Source organism: Pelophylax lessonae (genome assembly GCF_965119305.1).
Source record: "Pelophylax lessonae genome assembly, chromosome: 3".
In the NCBI taxonomy this organism is placed as follows: domain Eukaryota; kingdom Metazoa; phylum Chordata; class Amphibia; order Anura; family Ranidae; genus Pelophylax; species Pelophylax lessonae.
The window spans coordinates 42,285,165-42,308,502 of NC_138770.1; the positions used below are offsets into that span (position 1 = coordinate 42,285,165).

The following is a 23,338-nucleotide window of genomic DNA, read 5'->3' on the forward strand; positions in this document are numbered from 1 at the left end:
GAGGGAGGGCAGAGACAATCTGTCCAGGAAGGTTTTTATGGCTTCAGGGTCTGGTTGTACTGTGGAGGGGTCTTGTGCCAAATTGTAGAGCGCACCGTAAAAAGTTGCGAATTCATTCGCAATGTCCTTAGGGTGGGTCAGCTTGGCATTTGTCTTATGATGGGTCAGATGTGATATACGTGCACATGCTCTTTTCTGTTTAACTCTGGACGCTAAGAATTTACCCGCTTTGTTGGCTTGGGCATAATAGCGGAGGTTAAGCGCCTTTATATGGCGATCATATCGTTCCAGTAAGTGAGATCTGAGGGATTCTCTTTTTTGAGTCAGAGCTGCGGTCACAGAGGGTGTGGGATTGCTCTTGTGTGTGACTTCCAAGGAGCGGATCTCAGAGAGGAGAGCATCAAGCTTCTGATTATATGCCTTTCGCAGTCTGGCAGTCTGCTGTATACAAATACCCCTGACAAAAGCCTTATGCGCTCCCCAAAGCGACCAAGGGTCAGAGACCGAAGAAGCATTAAATTCAAAGAACTCACGTATATGTTCAGCAATCACCTTACCAGTGGCGGGGTCTTGGAGTACCCTGGCGTCACAACGCCATATAGATGTTCGTTCCCTGGGCCCTGTCTCCTCCACCACCATCTCCACCGCGGCATGGTCTGACCACGTGATGCTTCTAATGGCCGAAGAGGAGACCCTACCCAGCAGAGGAAGATCCGTAAGAATTAGGTCAATGCGAGAGTACGAACGATGTCTGGAGGAGTAATGGGAGTAGTCCCTTTCCGAGCCATGCTGACACCTCCAGACATCGTACAACTGCTCCTTGTGCAACAATAGACCAAGTGAAAGCTGTCGACCCCGGGCGGGCACCGAAGTGTCAAGCGCTGAGTCGACAACAGCATTAAAGTCGCCAAACAACACCAAGTTACCATATATTTCTGTGGATATTCTTTGAAGTAACCTGTGGAGGAAGCGCTGCTGATGACAGTTCGGGGCGTATACCGCAACCAGAGTCAGAGGCAAGTTGTTGAAGTCACCCCGGAGGATCAGGAACCGACCCTCTGGGTCACAGATCTCGTCCTTTAGGGAGAAAGCTACCGTGTCTCTGATTGCAATAAGAACTCCACGTTTTTTCTCAGAAGCGCTGGCAAAAAAAAGGTGTGGGAAGTGTTTGTGAGAGAAGCGAGGTTGTTGAGAAATTTTGAAGTGAGTCTCTTGAATTGATGCGATATCCGCTCGACTATTACACAGTTCGGTCCATAAGGAGTATCTCTTGGCCGGATGATTTAGGCCATTAACATTTAAGGAGAGAAATTTAATAGTCATGGTGGCTCCAAGTGACAAGTACGGACGTACTGGATGGTAGCAAGACAAAAAAGAAAAAAAAAAGGAGAAGCCGAAGTTGTATGACTCATCAGGGGGGCAGAACTCCAAGGGGAACAGTTTAGTATCGGAACCAGAACCAAGGAAGGGGGGGGGGTCTAACAACGGAGCAAATCACAAAAAAGGACATAAAAAAAAGTCTAACAGCAGGACATACCTGCATCCAGGAGAGAAGGGCCATAGGGAGTATTCACATCCTAGGCCTGGGACTGTGAAGAACACTGCAGGGAGACACTTTCGCTGCTACTCGACCTCTGACTAGAGTTGGAGCGTTTTGGGGATACCACTTGCCATTCCCCTTGGATGGGCACGGGAAAAGGATTAGGTGAGGCTCCATGTGGAGGCGGTGCATCCATGACAATCCCCCAACGGCGCAAGAGTGCCATTCCCTCCTCCATGGTAGAAATAGTAACCGTAGATCCATTATGGGTGATGGATAAGAGTGCCGGGTGTTTCCACTTGTGCGGAATGTGGTGGTTCCTGAGAGCCTTAGTAACCGTAGCCAGATTCCTGCGTTTCTGGAGAGTGTGCCGGGATAGGTCAGGCAGGATCTGAATTTGTGGGTGTTCTCCAGGCATCACTTGCAGTTGTCTCGAGGCCATAAGTATTTTATCTTTGGCCTGGAAAAAATGGACTCTCAGGAGTACATCACGGGGCAGGTCTTGTGCGATGAATCCGGGTTTTGGGATTCTATGGATCCTGTCAATGGTCAGGTCAGAGGGGGACAGGGAAGGCACCAACGCTGCAAACAGATCCTTGGCGTATTTCTCCAGGCTTTGGGGTTGCACCGACTCCGGCACCCCCCTAAACTTCAGGTTGTTTCGTCGCGACCTATCCTCAAGGTCAGCGACTTTGTCCTTGAGCCAAGAGATGTCTTCAGCATGCCCATTATGAGCTGCCACTAAGGTGTTGAGGGACAGTGAGCACTTATCCATAGACCTCTCCACAGAGTCCACCCTCTCCCCTAACTGGTGAATCTCCCTCCTAGTCTGGGTCAGTCCTTGGACCATGTCCGTATGTAGGGAGGACCATAGGGAGTGCATCATATCCTTCAGTAAGGATGCCGATATTGGGTGGTCTCCCACAGGGAAGGCTGCAAAAGGATCAGCTGCCTGAAGGGCCTGTGGCTGTGGTGCGGTGGGAGACAAGCCATGATCCATCTGCTCAGCAGGGATGGAGTGTGGGGGAGAGGGCCCTCGCCTCTGCTTCTGTTTGGCAGGGCTTCTCGCTGAGGGTGAGGGAGGCGTGGAGGAGCCAGAAGAATTCCCGCTATCGGGGTTAGCCACTTGCCTTAATGGTGGTGAGTGTCCTTCCCGCCGATCCACACTGTGTGCTGGGGGCCGCGGCTGCCGACCGGCGCCATGTTGGTGGAGACCTGGCACGGTGGAAAGGAGAAATCCATCCATTTTAGTGTGCTGGTGGAAATTTTTCTTCCCCTTCGCCATCAGCAAGGAGGGGAGAAGCTGCAGAGGCTGTAAGACCGCAATACGAGTCTTCCCGTGGGTCGTAGAAGGCTGAAGTCCCGGGTGGCCGAGCGGAGCTTCAGAGCAGTGCTGCCATCCGCCGCGCCGTACGCCACGCCCCTCCTCAAATAGTCCACTTATTAACCCCTTACATCCCCATCATAATATTGTACAACCAACACCGAATACCATATCTTTTCTATCCGTCTTTCAGAGAAATCCACATAGATCACATGACCACATCAATGAGGATGGAGGAGGACCAAAGTCACATGACTGAGGGGATACTCAACCTCGCCCTGGAGATCATCTACCTGCTGACTGGAGAGGTGAGGAGAATTCTGGGAGGTCACATGACATCATTTTTATCTCTATTAATAAAACACAGACCTGACCGAAGAGGTGAGGAGGATTCTGGGAATGTGACATATTACTGTTTTTTCTTGAATAGAGTTTTCCTCTTCTACAGTCAGGTGATAATATGGACATCAAAGAGCTTCCATGTGACTCCCAAAAACCTGGTTTTCCAATGCAGTGTTTTCCTCTTCTGAAGTCTGGAGGTCATATGACCATCACAGTGCCTCCAAGTGACTCCCTAAAATCTGAGAGACACAACATGGAGAAGATTCTAGAAGTCACCAAGAAGATGATGGAGCTGCTGACAGGAGAGGTGAGCGGTGCTGGGAATTCTGGGACATTATCCAGTAACAGACAAGGGATGTGTCTGGATGGTGACTGTATCATTGTGTGTGTCAGGTTCCTATAAGGTGTCAGGATGTCGCTGTCTATTTCTCCATGGAGGAGTGGGAGTATTTAGAAGGACACAAGGATTCCTACAAGCACATCACAATGGATGATCATCAGACCTTACATTTTAAAGAAAAAGAATTTCACCTGAATGAAAGGATACTGACCTTCTCCTTGGAAATCATCTATCAGCTGACCGGAGAGGTGAGGAGGATACTGGGAGGTCACATGACATCACTCTTAAAAACTCTGACCTGACTAGAGAGGTGAGGAGGATTCTAACATGATATTCCAATCTGTTCCTCAATACAGAGATTTCCTCTTTTGAAGTCAGGAGATCATATGACCATCACAGTGCCTCCATGTGACTCCCTAAAACCTGAGAGACACAACATGCAGAAGATTGTAGAAGTCACCAGGAAGATAATGGAGCTGCTGACAGGAGAGGTGAGCGGTGCTGGGAATTCTGGGACATTATCCAGTAACAGACAAGGGATGTGTCTGGATGGTGACTGTATCATTGTGTGTGTCAGGTTCCTATAAGGTGTCAGGATGTCTCTGTCTATTTCTCCATGGAGGAGTGGGAGTATTTAGAAGGACACAAGGATCTCTACAAGGACGTCATGATGGAGAATCAGCCGCCCCTCACATCACCGGGTAAGCGGAGACTTTATTGTAAAGGAGATAGCAGTACGGAGGATCCACCTAGATCCCCCATATTCTGATAAACACATAGAAACAATGTATTCAGTCAGTGTGTGTGTTTCCTACAGATGGATCCAGTAATGGGAACCCACCAGAGAGATGTCCCCGTCCTCTGTATTCCCGGGATTCCACACAGGAAGGTCACACCATCCCTCACCATCATCAGGTGGGTGGATTAGGGGGTCTGGAATATAAAGTGATTGAACACTCTGACATGTGGAGACGATGTGTGGACTCTACAAGATGATATTTTCTATGTGATCTCACATCATAAATACTTCTATATTACAGATCTTATTTTCTGCCATTCTGTTGGTTTAGGGTGAAGATCTGATGAACGCGAAAGTTGAGGGTGAAGTAGAAGAGACGTCTGTGAGGGATGATCAGCAATATACGGAGGAGGTTGGAATGATGAGAACATTCAAAGAGGAGAACACTCCTACAGAGATCAGCACAGGTGACCCATAACATATTCTTCTGTTATATCTGCTCTGTTTCTGCACACTGATTGGTCCAGAGTAGGAAGGGAGATGGGTGATATCAGCCAATAATAGGTTGATATTTTTCACTGATGCCTGCCCTATACATTAGAACTTCTGTGTTGTCTGGGCTGGGGTTCAGCTGGCAGTATTGGGTTGTGTTTCACTCATAATTACAGTAGCACAGATATAATAGCACAAATTGTTCCCTTCGTAGGTCTTTCCCTCTTCTTCATGTAGACTTAAAGTCACATAGAAATAATGTATTCAGTCAGTGTGTGTCTTTCCTACAGATGGATCCAGTAATGGGAACCCACCAGAGAGATGTCCCCGTCCTCTGTATTCCTGGGATTCCACACAGGAAGGTCACACCATTCCTCACCATCATCAGGTAGGTGAAATTGAGGGTCTGGAACATAGTGATTGAACACTCTGATATGTGGAGACAATATGTGGACTCTACAGGATGATATTTCTTTTCATTCATTAAAGGACACAGCTGAATCTCTGGATAGTAACTAATGAATTTATTACACCACTTGAAAGAAATTATACACTTTTAATAGTCTCCGGCAGACAATCCCACAGCCGCCATTTTGAATGAGGCACTTGCCCGACTAGAGTTTTCCTAGCGGGGGTGCTGTCTCATGGATCTTGAAGGGTCCTTCTTCCCAAATGCAACCACAGTTGCTATGGCTGCAGGTGTGCAACTGGTGGGATGAGCAGTTTCATTTTGGGGCTTACTCCCTGTCTGCGCACATTCATCTTTTTGTGGCCATGACTGAGTCACAGTGTACAGGACGAAGTACGCAAAGATCCTCTTTTCTTTTGTGCCCGTTGCAGGATGTCTGGGGTACCCTCTCTGCATCACCTTCAAAACCTCCCAGTCCGGGAAGCCTCTGTTCCAGGTGGCATCAGGGTCCTTTGGGCCCCCCTTAACTTTTGAAAACTTTTCAGAAGCTACAGAGGATTTTGTATTCTGCATGGAGAGGGCTTATTGCAGATGCCCCGTTAAAAAAAAGGCCTACTGCCAACCGCATCTACTTTTAAAGCCTGAGACAACGAACCTCCTTCTCCTGCAGGTCTAGAAACTTTCATTGGGGTGGAAGATCCAATTTCTCCCTCTGGCACATGAGAGCGAGCTGGTTTTGGCTTTTATTAAGGCTGTTTGGGAGATTTTGAAGGTTGAGGAATCGCCTTCCATGTCAGAGGACTCCACAGTCCCTTTCGAGACCCATAAGCATAGACACTCCTCAAAAGGTTTTCCTCAGGATTCCTTCTTTGATGATTTTATCTACAAGGATTGGACACATCCAGCTAATATCATTACGGATGCCAGCCTATTTGGTTAGAGTGGAGTGCTGGGTCAATTGCCAATTCAGGGTCAATGGAAACCAGGCTTTCCATCAACATCGGTGATAGTTACTCAGAGTGATCCGTCTTTTCCGCTACCATTAAATGGCTCTTCTCAACGGTTGCCTGATAAAGGTTCAGTCGGACACTTGGAAAGTGTGCTGGAGGTGGCCCACATCCTCAATTGGGTGGAACTTCATATTCCAGCCTTGCCCATCATTCACATTCTCGGGGTGGATAATTGGCAGGTGTAATAAATCTGTCGTCAATGCCTGGATCAAGGAAATGGTCTCGCAATCCGTGTTTGTCACTAGATTTGTCAATGCCGGGGCACACAAGTTATTCTCCTTGCATCCAGACTCAATCAGAAAGTTATCAGTTGTGTGGCCTAGAACAAAAGGTCCCTGGACTGATGCGTCAAATGTGTGCTGGTTACTCCATGAAGCAAGCACTCCCGGATGTATGCCTTTCCTCCTCTGAAGCTCCTATCCCAGTTATTGCAGAGTACAGAGCAGGAGGACTCATTGTCTGAAGAGAGGAGTCTCAAATTATGGAGATCCGAAGAAGGTGAAGCTTTTGCTCAGGAGGTATCAAAATGACAGGCATGGGTTCTGTACAGGGATTATAGGAAATATCACTCACCTAACCACTATCAGGAGTGCAAACATAGCATAGCAGTTACAGTAAGTCAGTTGCGGCCCTGGTTGACCGTACAGGCTCTCTGACTAGGTCCAAGCCGGAGATTATGGAGACTGCCATGTCACGTTATCCTGACCTGGGCAGAAGGGGCCTTGAGCAGGCGGGATTGTTAAGCTTTCTGGACTCTACACCAGGGGTGGGAAATGTCAGTCCTTGTGAGTATGACAGAGGACATTACTGCAGATGATATAATTAAGGCTATTGATAAGCTTAACAATAAAATGTCACCTGGGCCAGATGAATTTATAGCCAAGTTTTATAAACATTTTAAAGTGGTATTAAACCTGTAACCTGGACTGTAGCTGATAACTGCTGTGGAACTTTGTTGCTGCCTCTTATCCTTCTGCAATGTGGACAGGGTTAAACTATTTATTAATGCAGAAGTGCAGCTGCCGTTTTAAGGAGACCACATTGCAATGCTTGTCTATGGAGTGTCTCTAGTGAAGGGACAGATATTATGGCTGGGTCTGAATCAATCCTGGAGGATGGTGATTGGCTGATGCAACAAAACAAGAAGTGTGTCTTCAGACTGCTGAGAGGAAAGGAGAAGATGGTCCTAAAGCTAGCAGGGGCTCAGAAACAGTGGGCTTCCGGCTGAACAGCATTCTGCCATAGCTGACCGCCAGGGCTTTTTTTCTCAGAATAGGTGCAGGAACCCCCCCCCCCCTTCTGAGTCGTCCCTTGTCTCTGCCGCCTACCCACCCCCAAGCACCTGCCTTGGTCCCACCCCTCTATCCACCTCCCCAATACTGCCCCTTTTAGGGAACACAGAACCAAGTATCATTCTGTGGTGCTAAGTAATTTGTATGGAACTTGATAATTATAACAAGAAAAGCAGCACAATAGATCCCCTGCAGCCAGCAACAATAGACCCCCCAGAAACAAGTGATCACCCACACAACAATGCCCCCCACAACAAAAAACGACCCCCAGCAACAATAGATCCACCCCAGCAACAATAGACCTCCCGCAGCAACATTAGATTCTCCACAAGCCAGCAACAGTAGACCTCTCTCTCAACAGTAGATCCCTCCTAGCAACAACTGACTCCCTAGAAATATAAGATCCCTCATCAGCAGCAATAGGTCCTCCACCAGCAAAAAATAGACCCTCATACAAAAATAGATCCCCACTAGTGACAATAGTTTCCCCAGCGGCCATTAGCACTAGACCCTCCAGGACACCCCAGCACCCTTTGCACTTACATACATTCAGTGTTGGAGGTGCCGGAACTGCGTTCCCCCTAAAAAAAAAAAAACCCTGCTGACTGCAATTGGGTGAAAATTCAGAGAAGCAAAAAGACTGCTCATCACACAGGACCTTACCTCAAAGACTGGGAACCTTCTCTGTGGGAGAGTGTGAAGTGTAATTTCCTGGTGAGCTCAGACTGTATTAGAGAGCACTGCTACTGCTCGTATGGAAGTAAAGGAGGGACTGTCTTAGCAGGATTAAAAGAGACCCATCACAGCAACTCCTAAGCCTGTCTGATGAATTGAACTGAATCCGAGCACGTGTCCAGAGACCCAGAAGAGGGCACTCTGGGTCTGGTAAGGGACTAATATTTTGCCTGCTGGTAACTGTTTGCTTTCTTTATGGGCCCCAACTTTGCCGGCCAATTTTTTTTTTTTTTTTTCATCATTCACTGGCTAGTGGGATAAAATAGGGACTGTTGTAGCAATAGGTTAGGACTGTCTTTTTTATACTGCTGCTAGGGAAATTCAGGCAGTTCAGTTCTGTTAATTACTGTTTGCCAGAATACTGCAGGTGTTTAACCATGAGTTCTCCCAGAGTAATGTTATTGTCTTTTTGATTATTTGTATAAGAAAACGTTCTAGACCTCTCTCTTCTTGTAGGCTATGCTTGGCCCAATAAATCTTTTTTGTAATACCTCAGTAAGTGCTGGGTGAGCGAGGTGCGTCCTCTTCAGGTGTGCAGTGAAATTCGAACAGCAATTCAGCAGCTACTCTGGGGGTAGTGCTACAAACTCAACAGCAAATATTTATTATATTGCAGCTTACCAATTTTTACATCTCCCGGCTGCATCCGTTTTCTTTTGAGGGTTTCTTTCTTTTTATTTTCAACTGGTGATCTAGCCAGTAAGCCTGTTGTTTTGCAACAGAACAGACTGTGCTGCTGATGTAGCAATAAGAGAGTTGAGACAAGTCATTTAACACTAATAGGGGTATTTGCAATGATCAGCACCTATTTTATTTTAATGTAAAACCTTTATCCCAAAATGAAATAAATCTGTTTGCCGTAACTGCTTAAAAAGTATAGGCTGGAGTTTGGCTTCAGTTTGCTAGTGTATCTAAATCTGCTAGTGCGTCTAACCCTACTCTCCTTCGAGATTAACAATACTGCTGTCCAAATGTGTCTTTGTTGCTCCTTTATTCAGAGTGGCTGCACCCTGATACAGGAGGTGTGTTATAAACCAGATCACCAGGTGAAAACAGAGGGGAAAATATCCTAAAAAAAAAAATAATGCAGTCACCATATCCATTAATTGGTAAGTTGCCATATAATTACATTTTTCGTTTTGGGTTTAAGACTACTTTAAAGCAGAGTTCGGCCTTCCCCTCCACCCCCTCCAAAAATTTAAAGTCAGCAGCTACACATACTGTAGCTGCTGACTTTTAATATATAGACACTTACCTGTCCTGGAGTCCAGCGATGTCGGCACCGCAGCCAATGTTTCCATCAGCTGTCGGGTGCTGCCACCGCCATTGCCGGTAAGGGAACCCTGCAGTGAAGCCTTGCGGCTTCACGGGCGGGTCCCTACTGCGCATGCGGGAAGCACGCTGCACATTCCTACTGGCTCAGTGGCGGAGGAGGAAGGAGGGGGCCGAGCTTCCAAGGGACAGAGCCGCAGCGCTGTATCCGGGAAGTGGGGAAGGGTACCTGTCAAAAACAGGTACCCGTTCCTTCCCTTCCCTCCTGAAAGGTGCGTGCCAAATGTGGCACTGGAGGGGGGGGGAAGAAACAAAAAAACGGAAGTGCCACTTTTGGGTGGAACTCCGCTTTAAGGTTACTCTGGCCCCATATTTGGTAAAAGTTTTTAATTACTGTCTGAGAGAGGGTTCACTCTCCCTCTACATGAGACAATCCTGTAGTAATTCTTTAGTCAAGGGGTAAAGATTTTTCAAGAACTGGTGGCCCATTAGCATTTTCAATGTATAGGAAGGAAGATACTGGCTATCCTCTGTGGCAAGCAATTTACTTTCTTGCCACCAGTGGTGCAGGGATGGGGGCTGGAGAAAGGTTTTTGCTGGCATTGGATCAGGCTTAGGCTTTTGATCATAAATACCTGTGGTTGTTCCTTTGCAACTATGGCCTGGAGGGGGGCTTTATTGATTGACCTAAGACCTTGTAGAGAGAGTTGGTTCAAGTGTGAGTCAGGCGTATCCTTTATGCCCCCTGTTATACATGTTCGTAATCAACCCCTTCGTTCAAACGTTAGAGAGCGGACCGTTGTGTGGAGCGCCTTAGGGCATGGCTGGTGAGGGTTATGGCTTTTGATGATGATGTGTCTGTTTGTTTTTATCTCTGGGACACAGGAGGCAAATTAGGCAGTATGGATTAAAGAAGAGTAAGGTTTTCTGGATGGGAAAGGAGGGTGAAGGCTTCTAGACACCTTCCCGGATCCCCATTAGAAAAACAAGTTCTTACCACCAATTTTTGCCTTTGCAATTATAGTTACATAGTTAGTGAGGCTGAAAAAAGACACCAGTCCATCCAGTTCAACCTATGATGACTGTGTGTTTGCTGTCAACAGTACATCGTATACCCCTTTATGTTGTGGTTGTTAAAGTGCCCATCCAATAGTTTTTTGAACCTATCAATGCTCCCTGCTGATACCACTGCTTGTGGGAGAGAATTCCACATCCTTACCACTCTGACAGTAAAGAACCCTTTACTCAGTTTAAGGTTAAACTGCTTCTCTTCTAATGTTAGTGAATGGCCGCATGTCTTTTTAAATTCCTTTCGCTGAGAAGTTTTTTCCCTATCCTAGGATCACCAGTACAATATTTGTACATCGCTATCACGTCTCCTCTCCAGAGAGAATAAGTTCAATGCTTGTAGTCTTTCCTTGTAGCTGGAGTCCTCCAGTCCCTTTTTATTAGTTTTGTTGCCCTTCTCTGGACTCTCTCCAGTTCCAGCACATCCTTCCTGAGGACTGGTGCCCAGAACTGGACGTCATTCTCAAGATGTGGCCGGACCAGAGTCTTGTAGCGTGGGAGAATTATCGTTTTATCTCTGGAGTGAATCCCTTTTTTTATACATGCCAGTATTCTGTTGGCTTTGCTTGTAGCAGCTTCCATTGCTGAGCTTGTCATCTACTAGGACCCCCAGGTCCTTTTCTATCTTTGATTCCCCCAAAGGTTCTCCCCCTAATGAGTAATTGCTTTCATATTTCTGGCACCCAAATGCATTACCTTACATTTTCCAACATTAAACCTCAATTGCCATGTAGATGCCCACCCCATTATTTTGTCCAGGTCTTCTTGTATGGTTTCCACATCCTGTGTAGAAGTTATTGCCCTGCTTAGTTTATTATTGTCCACAAATACTGAGGTTAAGCTATTTATCACATCCTCTATATTGTTTATGAATAAATTAAACAGGATTGGTCCCAGGACAGATCCTTGGGGGATCCCACTTTCCACACCAGACCATTCTGAGTACTCGCCATTTATCAACACCCTCTGGACTTGCCCCTAAAGCCAGTTTTCAATCCAGGCATTCACCCTATGGTCCATACCTTCACTTATTTTGTATAGTAAACGTTTGTAGGGAACTGTATCAAATGCCTTTGCAAAGTCCAGATACACCACATCCACAGGTGTGGAGAAAAACACAGACAAAATAGGCGTGAAAATTGGATGAGCAGGCTGAAAATGCCGATGCCAAGGTGGCAAGCTGGAAGCTCTCTTTCAAGGGAAAAAGGCAAACCTGATCAAAACCTACCTGAATCTGTTTTCTTGGCATGTCAGTTTTGTCTGTGTTTTGCCAATGTCTCTCTAAACGAAGAGAGGGTCCAGCATGATAAGCTCCTGACTTATGTTGCTTTGTGCCTGAAAATGCCTTAGCAGTAGCAAGTGAAAGTGGAGGACAATAGGTCTCTGACTAGGAAGGCCCTGGAAAGGAGGATTATTGAATCTGTCTTTTGCAAGGAACAGTCAATGGTTGATTGATCTGGAAAAAATCCTATTAAAGTTTCAGGATTTGGCCTGGCTCTCGTTCCATGGCAGACTCTTTGTGAAGGGGACCTGAAATATTGCTTTCTGGGTGACTAAGAAGTGGAATGTGGTGGCGTGGAGGAAGTGATCGACCATTTCTTGCTTCAGTGCCCCTTCAACAGTTAGTGGGAGGGGCTTTAAATATCCCTTTTCTCTCCAGCATGGCTTCAGCAGAGTGGATGCATAGAGCCTTTCAGACTCACCAGGATTTTGAGGCATTTTTTTCTAGTTAGCTTAGCAGTCTGTTAATTCACACGGAATGTACAATGTCAGGTTTTCATTAGTCAAAAAATCCTTCCTGTAAAGGTGGTAATGCACGACATTCAGAGTGAGGTTGGGAAAATTTGGGGTCTTGAGAAAGAGACAGATGGTGGGGGGAGGTCTGGACAAAGGTGTGGACAAATTTTAGACTAGTTGCTGTCTGTTGATCTCTGGGTGTATAGTTTTCTATTTCTATCCTTTTTCATGTCTGTGTGTGTATACTGTATATGTTTTAAGATCTTAACAAGCAGAAATATGTAGTAATTCTGGTGGCCCCAGATTTGCTGCACCAGGCCTGGTTCACGTATCTGGTCTGGTTGGTCACAGATGTGCCATGACGTCTCGTACTTCTCTCCCAACTCTCACTCTTTCACCCTGGCTGGCTTTTACAGCATAGCTGTTGAAAGCCAGGTGCTGAAGGACAAGGGCCTTTCTCTTGTTGTCATCTCCATGATTCTTGGGGCTCAAAAGTCCACCTACCGTTTATTTTATTATTATACCTAGAAGGCTTATTTAGCCTATTGTGAATTGCTGTGTCTCACCCTCGTGGGTTTTCTGTTGCTTTTTTGCTTTTATTTTGGCCTTCACCCAGACCAGTGGAGAGCAGAGCTGGGTCACAAGCCGAGTTTGCTAACAGAGGTTGGTAATGTTCAGGCAGTGAAGTACAAAATTATTAGGCAGAACCTTGGTCAAGAGACTAGGCCGAAGTTGGAAACACAGGTAGGCAGTATACATAAATAGGCAAGGGTGGTCCAGAAGCAGGCCAGGTCAGTAACAGAAACAAGGATAGCATAGATATAAAATGAAATACCATCCCGCAACAGTCCCTGGTTTAAATAGTCAACTAGGAGCCGGAATCTGTGATGGACATGCCTGTGTGTCCATGTACATGCCTTTGAGTGCATGTTCCTATGCACGTGTGTGTGTGCTATCGCATGCTTATGCAAATACTCATAAAAATTAGCACAATCTCTCTTGATGGCTGACAAGAGGTTACTGACACTTGCTTGAAGTAAACTCTCTATTCATTCCTCCTCCACCATTTAAAGTCCTCGCCTCAATTAGTGAGTCTCCATGGGCAGGGGCGGACTGAGCGGTCGGGCAATTCGGACGTGGTCCGAGGGCCCGGCCAGGAATGGGGGCCCGGCTGGGAAGGGGGTCCGCCACCCAGTACAGAATTAATTCACCCGATGTTGTCTCAGAGACAACATCGGGCTATCGGGGCCCAGCGCAGGTGTAGTGGGAGGAGGGGAGGGACCCGGTGGCCGGCGCTACTTCCGTTGGAGGAGGGGCCCGGCGCTGGGTTTCCATGGTGTCCTGTCAGCGGGAGGACATCAACGTGTGCCGCCTCCACAGGCGGAAAAGGCTGGATTTTAGGTAAACAGTGTGCGCCTGCAGGGAGCTGTCCAGGGGTGACACATCAGGAGCACTGCGGTGATTCAGTGGAGGGATTGCAGGGCCGGCCACGGATGGATGGATGGATGGGATGCAGGGCCGACCGCAGGTGGATGTGCTGCATATGCAGGAAGATTGTAGAGAGTCTGACCATTCCCCCGCCCATAAAGCCACTCCATGGAAACCTAGGCGGCCCCTGGACCGAAGGACCCGATTTGGCCAGCCGCCTTGCAGCAGCTGGTCGCCTGGCAACCAGGACGCTAGGAGAGAAGGAGGGACAGAAAGGTTGAGGCCTTCAGCACCACCACCTTCTGTATATGCAGCTGCAGGACCTTGCTGAATTTCATGTGCGGGAGGCAGATCTCAGACCCGCCTCCTGCACATGAAAAATAGTGAGGTGCTGCAGCTGCTTAATGGGAAAGCAATGCGTCTGGTGTATACCCACCTCTCTTCACACCCACTTCTTTTTCCGCTGGTGAAGGGGTTTGAATCTGATGTTTCAGGTCCAGAGGATGCTCATTTGATAATGGTAATTATTATTATATTATTATAATGTTCTTTTTTTCAGCCGGCTCATTGCCATGCTTTACTAATCAATGTTCACCTGCTGTCTCTGGGCAGTGGCGTAGCATGGGGGGCAGCCAGGCTATGGCTCCGGGTGCATGCAAAATTTAGAGGGGTGCCACGCCGAGTGTGCTGCTCTTGATGTGCTGCCCTTGATGTCATGTCAAGTTCTGTGGCGGCGGGAGCGTGCGGGCATCTATCTCGAGTGGGCGGCCCAAAAAACAGGGGCTGCCTGGAAGGTGAACTCTGGGCCCAGGAGCCCAGGAGGGAGAAGAGCTTCACAACCTCCTTGACCCCCAAAGAGGTGCAGCATCCCGACACTTCCCAAAGCCTGGACTGCGTCTCCTTCAACCTCCTCTCCTCTCCAACCTCAGCAGTGAGGATGAGGATGGACGGGAGGCGCAGGCTGCCAGAGAGCCACTGAAAGGAGCAAAGCACCCCCAGATCAAGGAGGCATGGAAGATACCGGCATCATACACTGATACACAGATCTACCTGCAGACACAGACTGGAATTGGGGGGCAAAGGAGAGACTGCAGGTAGGGACAGGGCTAGGGGTCTCTCTCTCATTTCCTCCCTCGCCCCCCTCTCTGTTAGTCCCCCCCACTCTCTGCCAGCCCCCCTCTCTCTCAGTCCCACCTCTCTCAGCTCTCCTCTCTCTCTGTTCCCTTCTTTCTCAGTCCCCTTCTCCCTCTCTCAGCCCCCCTCCCTTTATCTCAGCCCCCCTCTCTCTCATTCCCGTCTCATGCTCTCTCAGCCCCCCTCTCTATCTCAGTTTCCCTCTCTCTCACCCCCTCTCTCTCATTCCCATTTCGCTCTCTCTCAGCCCCCCTTTCTCTCTCTTTCCCCTCCTCTCTCTCACCCACCTCCCTCTTTCTCCTTCACCCCCCTCTCTTTCCTGTGAACTAGACTGGTTAACACCTGGAGGGGGTGAAAGGGTAATTCATTAACAATGTCCTTAGTAAAGTGCAGCAACGAGGGGTTAATCTTCTGTCACTGGTCACTGGTGCATTAATGGCCAGTGACAGTTATTTAACCCCTTTGTGCTGCATAAGTGACACCAGTGTCAGTGTTAAATTAACCCCTTCATGAAGGGGTTAAAAACACTGCCAGTGGCCACTAATGCAGCACAAAGAGTTTAACTCTGCCAATACCCACCAATGGGGAGGGATTCAAATAGAATTTCCAGTTTAAACCGAAGCAGCATTAAAAATTCCCCCATCCCCCCTGCCCCCCCTACTAATGCCTATGTTGGCTAACCTGTGTAGAAAAGATGTATACGCCTATTTTCAGGCTGCTTCGGTCTGGTCACATTTTCTCCTGTGTGAGCCAGTGCTGTATGCAGGGAAGAGGAGGGAGTGCCAACAACAGATAGGACATAGGAACCTATGGGTGATGTCACTGCTTGAGGCTTTACCGGCCATTGTCAAGCACTCTCTGCTCTCCCCTGCAGTCACCACTGACTAAGACAGCCTGTCCCCCCGGGCTGCTCAGTCTAAAATGCCTGGGCCTGTTTTTTGTCCCAGTCCGGGCCTGCTGTATGCTGATGAGCTGATTATAGACATGCATCTATCGATAGCATCCATCAGACATTGACTGCTTAATGAGCATGGGAATGATAGCATTTGCTTAAAACAGCAGATCATCATTGTGGAGAAAGAATTAGTGCTGCTCATAATGAGCAGCTCCTGTATGCAAATAGGTAGAGATGTGTTGTAATGATACCTCTATTAAAACAAGGAAAAAGGTTTTGGCCATTTTATACACTCATCATGTTCCGCTAAATAAATTTGAGGTGGGGTGTGGGTGTGACTGGAGGTGGGGCAAGGGTGTGGCTGGAGGCGGGACATGGGTGGGGCCTGGAAGAGGGCCCTTGATTTATTTTGCCCGGGGGCCCTGAGGGTTCTCAGTCCGCCCCTTTCCATGGGTGTGTGTCACTGACAATAGTATTTTCTTCCACTCTGTTGTTTAGGGTGAAGATCTGATGAACATGAAAGTTGAGGGTGAAGAAGAAGAGACGTATGTAAGGGATGATCAGCAATATACGGAGGAGGTTGGAATAATGATGACATTCAAAGAGGAGGACACTCCTACAGAGATCAGCACAGGTGACTCAAAATATATTCTTCTGTTATCTCTTCTCTGTTACTGCACACTTATTGGTCCAGAGTAAGGTGGGAGATGAGTGATATCAACCAATAATAGGTTGATAAAAGTCACTGATACCTGTCCTGCACATTAGATCTCATTTTCTCTCATATAAATACTCTTTTCTATGCTGCAGACACAATTTATTTATTCAGACGTGATTTTTCCATAGTGATAATTTGAACATACCTGGGTCCAGTTCTAGGTGGGCTCCATGAACTTGTTGAATCTGAACCCCATTGGAGTCAATCGGAGCTGAATCCTTGAAATTAATAATGGGCATTTTCTATGCTCATAGGCAAGAGATAATATTGTGAATTCAACCTACCAAAACAAAACTGATATCTACAGTTAAGAAAAAAAAAAAAGCAATTTAACTGCAAGTAAATGGCAGCTCCCAGGCGCTTACTTCTGTTTGTAAACTAACAGGCAGGGATTCCCGTCATCCATGCCAGACCCTTATAACCCTAAATGAGGGTCTGGTATAGATGTTATTGTGTGACCCTCGTTCAAAAAAAAAAAAGGGGTTCCTCCTTTAAATACTGTACATACCAGACACTTATCCAAGCGTGCAGCCTGGCAGGAGAGGAAGGGGGGGGGGGGGGGGACAAGTGTGCCCCCTGGACCATACCAGGCCATATGTCCTCAGCATGTGTTGGAGAGTTCCACATGGGACTGGGGGACCCCTTGTTCTCATATTGAGGACAAGAGCCTCTTCCTCACAAGTCTGGCCCACTAGATGTGGGGGCTGCAGAAGGGACATATCAGAATCTGGAAGCCTCTTAAAGAATATAGGGCGGTCATATCATGCTTCCCCATATGAGCAATGGGTACATCATTTTTATGTTTCAAACACTGCTGTATGCATTGACATACTTCCTTAGTGTCAGGAACCATTTATCAGACTGAGACAGAAAATGCAGTAAAATCACACCTTTAATGTAATGTTTTAAAATGGTACAGAACAGTAAACGTAGTCAAAACATAAGCCAGGGGTCGGAAGCCAAAACGGAAAGTCAGACGAGCCAGTGATCAGGAAACCAGAAAACAGCGAAGTCAGAGGCATAGGAAACGGGATCAGGAACCAGAAGGGACATCAGCTGGGCAAAGTCTTTCACAGGAACCTAACACAGAAACTCCAGATATGTTGACCAGGTGAAGACAAGAAAGGAATGAACAAGACAGCTTAAATAGCCAGAAGAGGCTAGCTGTAGGTGGGACAACCAGATAATGATAAACAGGTGGGCCACTGAGGAAACAATGAGTGCTGACAATTAACTGACAGCAGAGCAGCCTGAGCACAGAGAAGAGAGCTGCTGCGAACCCAGCCCTGACACTTAGACCCAGTCTGTGTGAATATTATGGTCACCTGCTTGCTTGGCCCCATTCACAAGCAGCATAACTATTTAAAGAAACTGAAGTTGAATCCAACACAATTTTACTTAAGCTAACTGCAGCACAGAACAAGTTTTTCCACTGTATGCAGATAATACGTTTTTTTTTAGCCCTGTCTCTGAGCAGAACTAACACAGACTGAGAGAAAGTAGGTAGGTCTAGCTGGGACAAAACTAATTAGCACTAAACAGGAGGAGGAGAGGACAGAAGGAGATACCAAATCCTATTCTAAAAGAAGCTCCAAACCCCCACTAGATGTCAGCATACATCAAACAAAAGTAACCTAATGCAGTTCAAAACAACACAGAAGAAATACAATTAGGTGGAACAGAATACCTACTCATTTACATTCTGATCCCTGTCTATGTAGATTCTGGGGTCCAGCTGGCAGTATGAGGTTGTGTTTTAATCCTAGTTACAGTAGAATTTTCATAGGTTGGTCCCTCTTTTTTGAGATGACTTGTAGCTAAAGGGTAACATAAAACTTTATTAATAGTCTTTCTGGGGTGAAATGTAAGGAAGAACATAGAAAACTGAAACACTTATTTTTTGCAACAGAAAATACTTCTCCAAACACCCTCCAATGCTTCTTGTCACCAGAAACCTAGGACTTTGGTCACTTGTTCCATGCTAAAGGGTCTTCATTTCTGAACGTTGAACTTCTTCATTTTCAGAGATCACATGACCCAGTGCCTAGGTTTGTGTGAAGAGCATGCACGTCCCAGTCTCCATTGGTTCCTGCTCTTCTGACAAGGCTGTGTAAATGTAGAAGTGATCTGGGAGGGGGACTAAAGTCCCTTTTACTGAAGAGAAAAAGTCACAGCTGGTTGGGACATCCACAGAGAACATCTGCTCACTAAAATCTACCTGATCCAAGTGGAATCTTGATTTCTGTGAACTAATCATCTTGTATCTTTGATCATGTTTTTATATTTTCCAGGACACGCCATCAAGGAACCCTCAAAAGATCATCTCACTTTATCTCTAAGCTGTAAAATGGAAGATGGGGACATCACAGGAGATTGTGCAGGAGAAAAGACAATGAGCTCAGCTATGGATGGTGGACTTCACAATGTGAATGGACCATCAAATCCCTCTGACTCTGAGCAACATTGTACTGTAAGGGATGGTGCCAGAATTCAGGGGGAGGAAAACTGTCTCTGTCCTGAATGTGGGAGACGCTTTAGCTCTGAATTAAGTCTTACTGTACATCAGACATCTCACACAGGTGGAAGGCTTTATTCCTGTTCAGAGTGTGGGAAAAGTTTTTTAAAAAAATCAGAACTTGTCATACATTACAGATTTCATACTGGCAAGAAGCAGTATTCCTGTCACGAGTGTGGGAGATGTTTTATACAGAAATCTGGGCTTGTTCAACATCAAACATCTCATACAGGTGAGAAGCCGTATTCCTGCCCTGTGTGTGGGAAATGTTATACACAGAAATCTGGGCTTGTTCTACATCAAAGATCTCACACAGGGGAAAAGCCATATTCCTGCTCTGAGTGTGGGAAATGTTTTTTAGAGAAGTCTAGTCTTTACAGACATCAGAGGATTCACACAGGGGAGAAGCCTTATTCCTGTCCTGAGTGCGGGAAATCTTTTTCACAAGTAGCTCATCTTTACATACACCAGAGTTCTCACATGGGGAAAAAGTTGTATTCCTGTCCTGAGTGTGGGAAATGTTTTACACGGAAAGCAAGACTTGTTCTACATCAGAGATCTCACACAGGGACGATGCCTTATTCCTGCCCCGAGTGCGAGAAATGTTTTTCAGAGAAATCCAAACTTTACAGACATCAAAGTATTCACACAGGGAAGAAGCCGTATTTCTGTTCTGAATGTGGGAAATGTTTTTTACAGAAATCAGAACTTATTATACATCAGAGATCTCACACAGGTGAGAAGCTGTTTTCCTGCCCTGAATGCGGAAAATGTTATTCACAGAAATCGTACCTTGTTATACATCAAAGGTTTCACACAGGAGAAAAGCCATATTCCTGCACTGAATGTGGGAAATCTTATCCACAGAAATCAAAACTCGTCATACATCAGAGATCTCACACAGGAGAGAAACCGTTCTCCTGCCCTGAGTGTGGAAAATGTTTTTCACAGAAATCAGATCTGGTTATACATCAGAGAACTCATACAGGTGAGAAGCCGTATTCCTGCTCTGAATGTGGAAAATCTTATTCCCGGAAATCAAAACTTGTCATACATCAAAGATCTCACACAGGGGAGAACCTGTTTCCCTGCCCTGAGTGCAAGAAATGTTTTTTGCAGAAATCAGAACTCATTAGACATCAAAGGTCTCACAGAGGGGAGGAACCGTTTACCTGCCCTGAGTGTGGAAAATGTTTTTTACATAAATCAAGCCTTGTTAATCATCAAAGATCTCACATACGTGAGAAGTTGTATTCCTGTCCCAAGTGTGGGAAATGGTATGTAGGGAAATCAGACTTTCTTGCCCATCAAAGATCTCACACGGGAGAGAAGCCATATTCCTGTCCTGATTGTGGTAAAAGTTTTTCAGATAAGTCCAATTTTTATAGACATCAGAGGATTCACACTGGGGAGAAGCCGTATTCCTGCCCTGAGTGTGGGAAATGTTATTTACGGAAATCACATTTTGTTAGACATCAAAGATCTCACGCAGGAGAGAAGCCGCATTTGTGTCCGGAGTGTGGTCAAAGTTTTTCGAAAAAGTCCAGTCTTGACAGGCATCAGAGAATTCACACAGGTGAGTAGACCTATTCCTCTCCTGAGTGTGGGAAATGTTCTTCACAGGCGAATATACATACATCAGAGACACGGGGAAGAAGCTGTATTCCTGTCCTGAGTACGGGAAATGTTTTTCACAGATATTAGTCCTTGTTAAACATCAAAAATCTCAGGGGCGCTTGCACAGTTGCTAACATGGCGGAAGTGTGATCCTGGAGCTCCAGCATGGGTCTGCTTTCCTTTTCTCCTTCCTAGCTATTATTGGCCTCAATCAACTTGGGGGTAGACCTGGATTGGGTGTACTAACTTCTTGGCCATCCTCATGGGTACAATTGGCAGGATAAAACCCTTCACCTTACCCCTGCAAGATTAGCGGCCCTCTCAGGAGCCTATGATGGATCGCTTCCTCGTGTGGCCAATATCTCCCTCCTCCCTCACACAGGACACTGCAGCTCAACTGCCTGACCTGCTCTCCATATTAGGTGAGGATAGTAATGTTATATGCCACGCAATGTGGTTTCATTGCCTTTCACTCTCTGATCATTTGGTGAACCACTTCGTATTCTCTTTTTTTAAATTCCTTTTTTTTCAATATGTGCATAAAAACGAACATTCCAAACTTCCTTTCAACAAAGGGACAAAACAATATAAAATAAAAAAATTATACAATATCCAAATATCTGTTTACTTAGTATTCATAATCTCTTTATGCCAAGGTATATCCATTTAGCTTAATTGATCGCCGTTGTCCCGGTGTGCCCCAACCCCTTGCTCCATTGCATTCATAGATTTATTTCCTCACCATACTATATGCATCCCTCTATATCCTCTTAGTTATCTCCTTATATTCAACCATTGGTTAATGTTGATTGACTCCAATTATCCCAAATTTTATTATATTTCGTTGAGCATCCTCTATGCATATACAATACTTTTTCAAATGGTAAAATCTGATTTACCGCTCTTATCCAGTTCTTAACAACAGGGGGCTTCACTTGAATCCACTTAACTGTGATTGTTTTCCTTGCCATAAACAGCGTTTCTCTAAGCATTATCTTGTGATATCTAGACCATGTTATTTCATCTAATATACCCAGCAAACAGGTTTCTGGGGTCAAAGGTACAGGCATATTCAGGACAGAGGATAATATTTGAATTATTTCCTGCCAGAATCTTGATATCACTGGACAAAACCACATAATATGTATAAAGTCTGCCCGCTTAGCACTGCATCTCAAACATTTAGGAGATGCAATGCTTTGCATAGCATAAAGTCTACTTGGAGAGAGATATGATTGATGTAGCATATATAATTGTATTAACCTATTGTTTGCTGCTGGTGATACATATAAATGGGATGAACAAGCTTCTTTCCAATCTTCATCAGTTAAATTGGGAATAATTTCCTGCCATTTTGTTCTTATTGCCAAGGGATTCATTCCTGAATTAACCCTGGTTAAATGTGCATATATTTTAGAGATTAATCCTTTAGGGCCCTGGGACCCAAGGATACCAATCATTGGATATCTAGAGATCCCAGGTCCCAAAACTCCAAATTGCGCTTGTAATGCATGTTGCAACTGTAGGTATCTATATAATGAGGTATGTGGTATATCATATTTAATTTGTATATCTGAAAAAGAGTACATATGTAATATGTCATATATGTCTGCAAGGACTGCTATCCCCTTTTGTTCCCAGAACTGATACTCTACCAATTGTTTCAGTTGATTGAACATTGGGTTTCGCCATAGTGGGAGATCCATGTTTATTTGTGTGTTTCACTCTATACGTTTTGCCTCTCTCCATATTGTACGAGCTAATGTTAACATTGGTATTTGCTTATATTTTAATTTATTCAAAGGTGCTTCTAGGGCTATAAGTAAATTATCGATTTGTAAAACATGAGCCAGGTGTGATTCTACCATCTGTAGTGTTACTGGTACTATCCATCCTGTGAGATGTTTAAGTTGTCCAGCAAGATAGTATCTGTATATATTAGGAAGTGCCATACCTGCTTCTGTTTTAGCTCTCTGAAGTGTGGTTAACTTTATTCTATTTCTACCCTTTCCCCAAATAAATGTGGTAAATAGGGCATCTATTTTTTTTTAAATAGTTTTAGGGACTATAACCGACATATGTGAAAAAATGTATAAACATTTCGGTAATAGGACCATCTTGATTAAATTTATTCTCCCTGCAACTGAAAGTGGTAATTTAGCCCAAGTAGCTAATTTAGTTTTAATTGTTGTCATGAGTGGATTAAGGTTTGCCTGTAAAGCTGCTAGGTGGTAATCTTGTAATATTTATTCCCAGGTATTTGAAAGAGGACACTACCTAATAAACTTGAATCCTTGCTTAGTGTGAGTAGTTGTGGTTGCAATGGCATAAGGGAGGATTTTTGCCAATTAATTTTAAGGCCTGAATAAGAACCAAATAGTTCTATTATATGCATAGCTGCTTCCAATGATCCATGTGCATCATTTAAAGCGGTGTTCCGGGCACGGAATTCAATTTCTACAAATTGCTGCATTGTGTTCCTGAGCCTTCGCTGAGCCACAATTGGATATTCCCATTTTTTTTTTTATTACACTTACCTTTTAATACAGCTTTTTATACTCACCATTAGATGCACTTCCTCCCTGCAGAGCCGCGGCTCTCCCCGTCACTTCCGGGCCGCAATGTGTTCTGGGAGCTCTTACTCGGCGCTCCCAGGATGCATTGCGCAGTGACGTGGGCGTGCGACCGCTCTTCTCATCGCGTTATTTCCAAACAGGAAATGACGCGATGT

The 23,338-nt window shown here is 45.6% G+C and overlaps 2 protein-coding genes across 2 annotated transcripts in view; both read left to right on the forward strand.

Annotated features, from left to right (window-relative positions):
• LOC309550683 (uncharacterized protein) overlaps positions 1-23,338 on the forward strand; it is a 3,164,715-nt gene that overhangs the window by 1,573,488 nt on the left and 1,567,889 nt on the right. Inside the window, exon 44 of the mRNA XM_082251018.1 lies at positions 4,364-4,461. Within this exon, the coding sequence (XP_082107144.1) occupies positions 4,364-4,461 (98 nt within the window). The remainder of the gene's footprint in view (positions 1-4,363; positions 4,462-23,338) is intronic.
• The window catches only part of LOC309550788 (uncharacterized protein), a 95,502-nt gene that overhangs the window by 21,136 nt on the left and 51,028 nt on the right, over positions 1-23,338 (forward strand). The window lies entirely within an intron of this gene.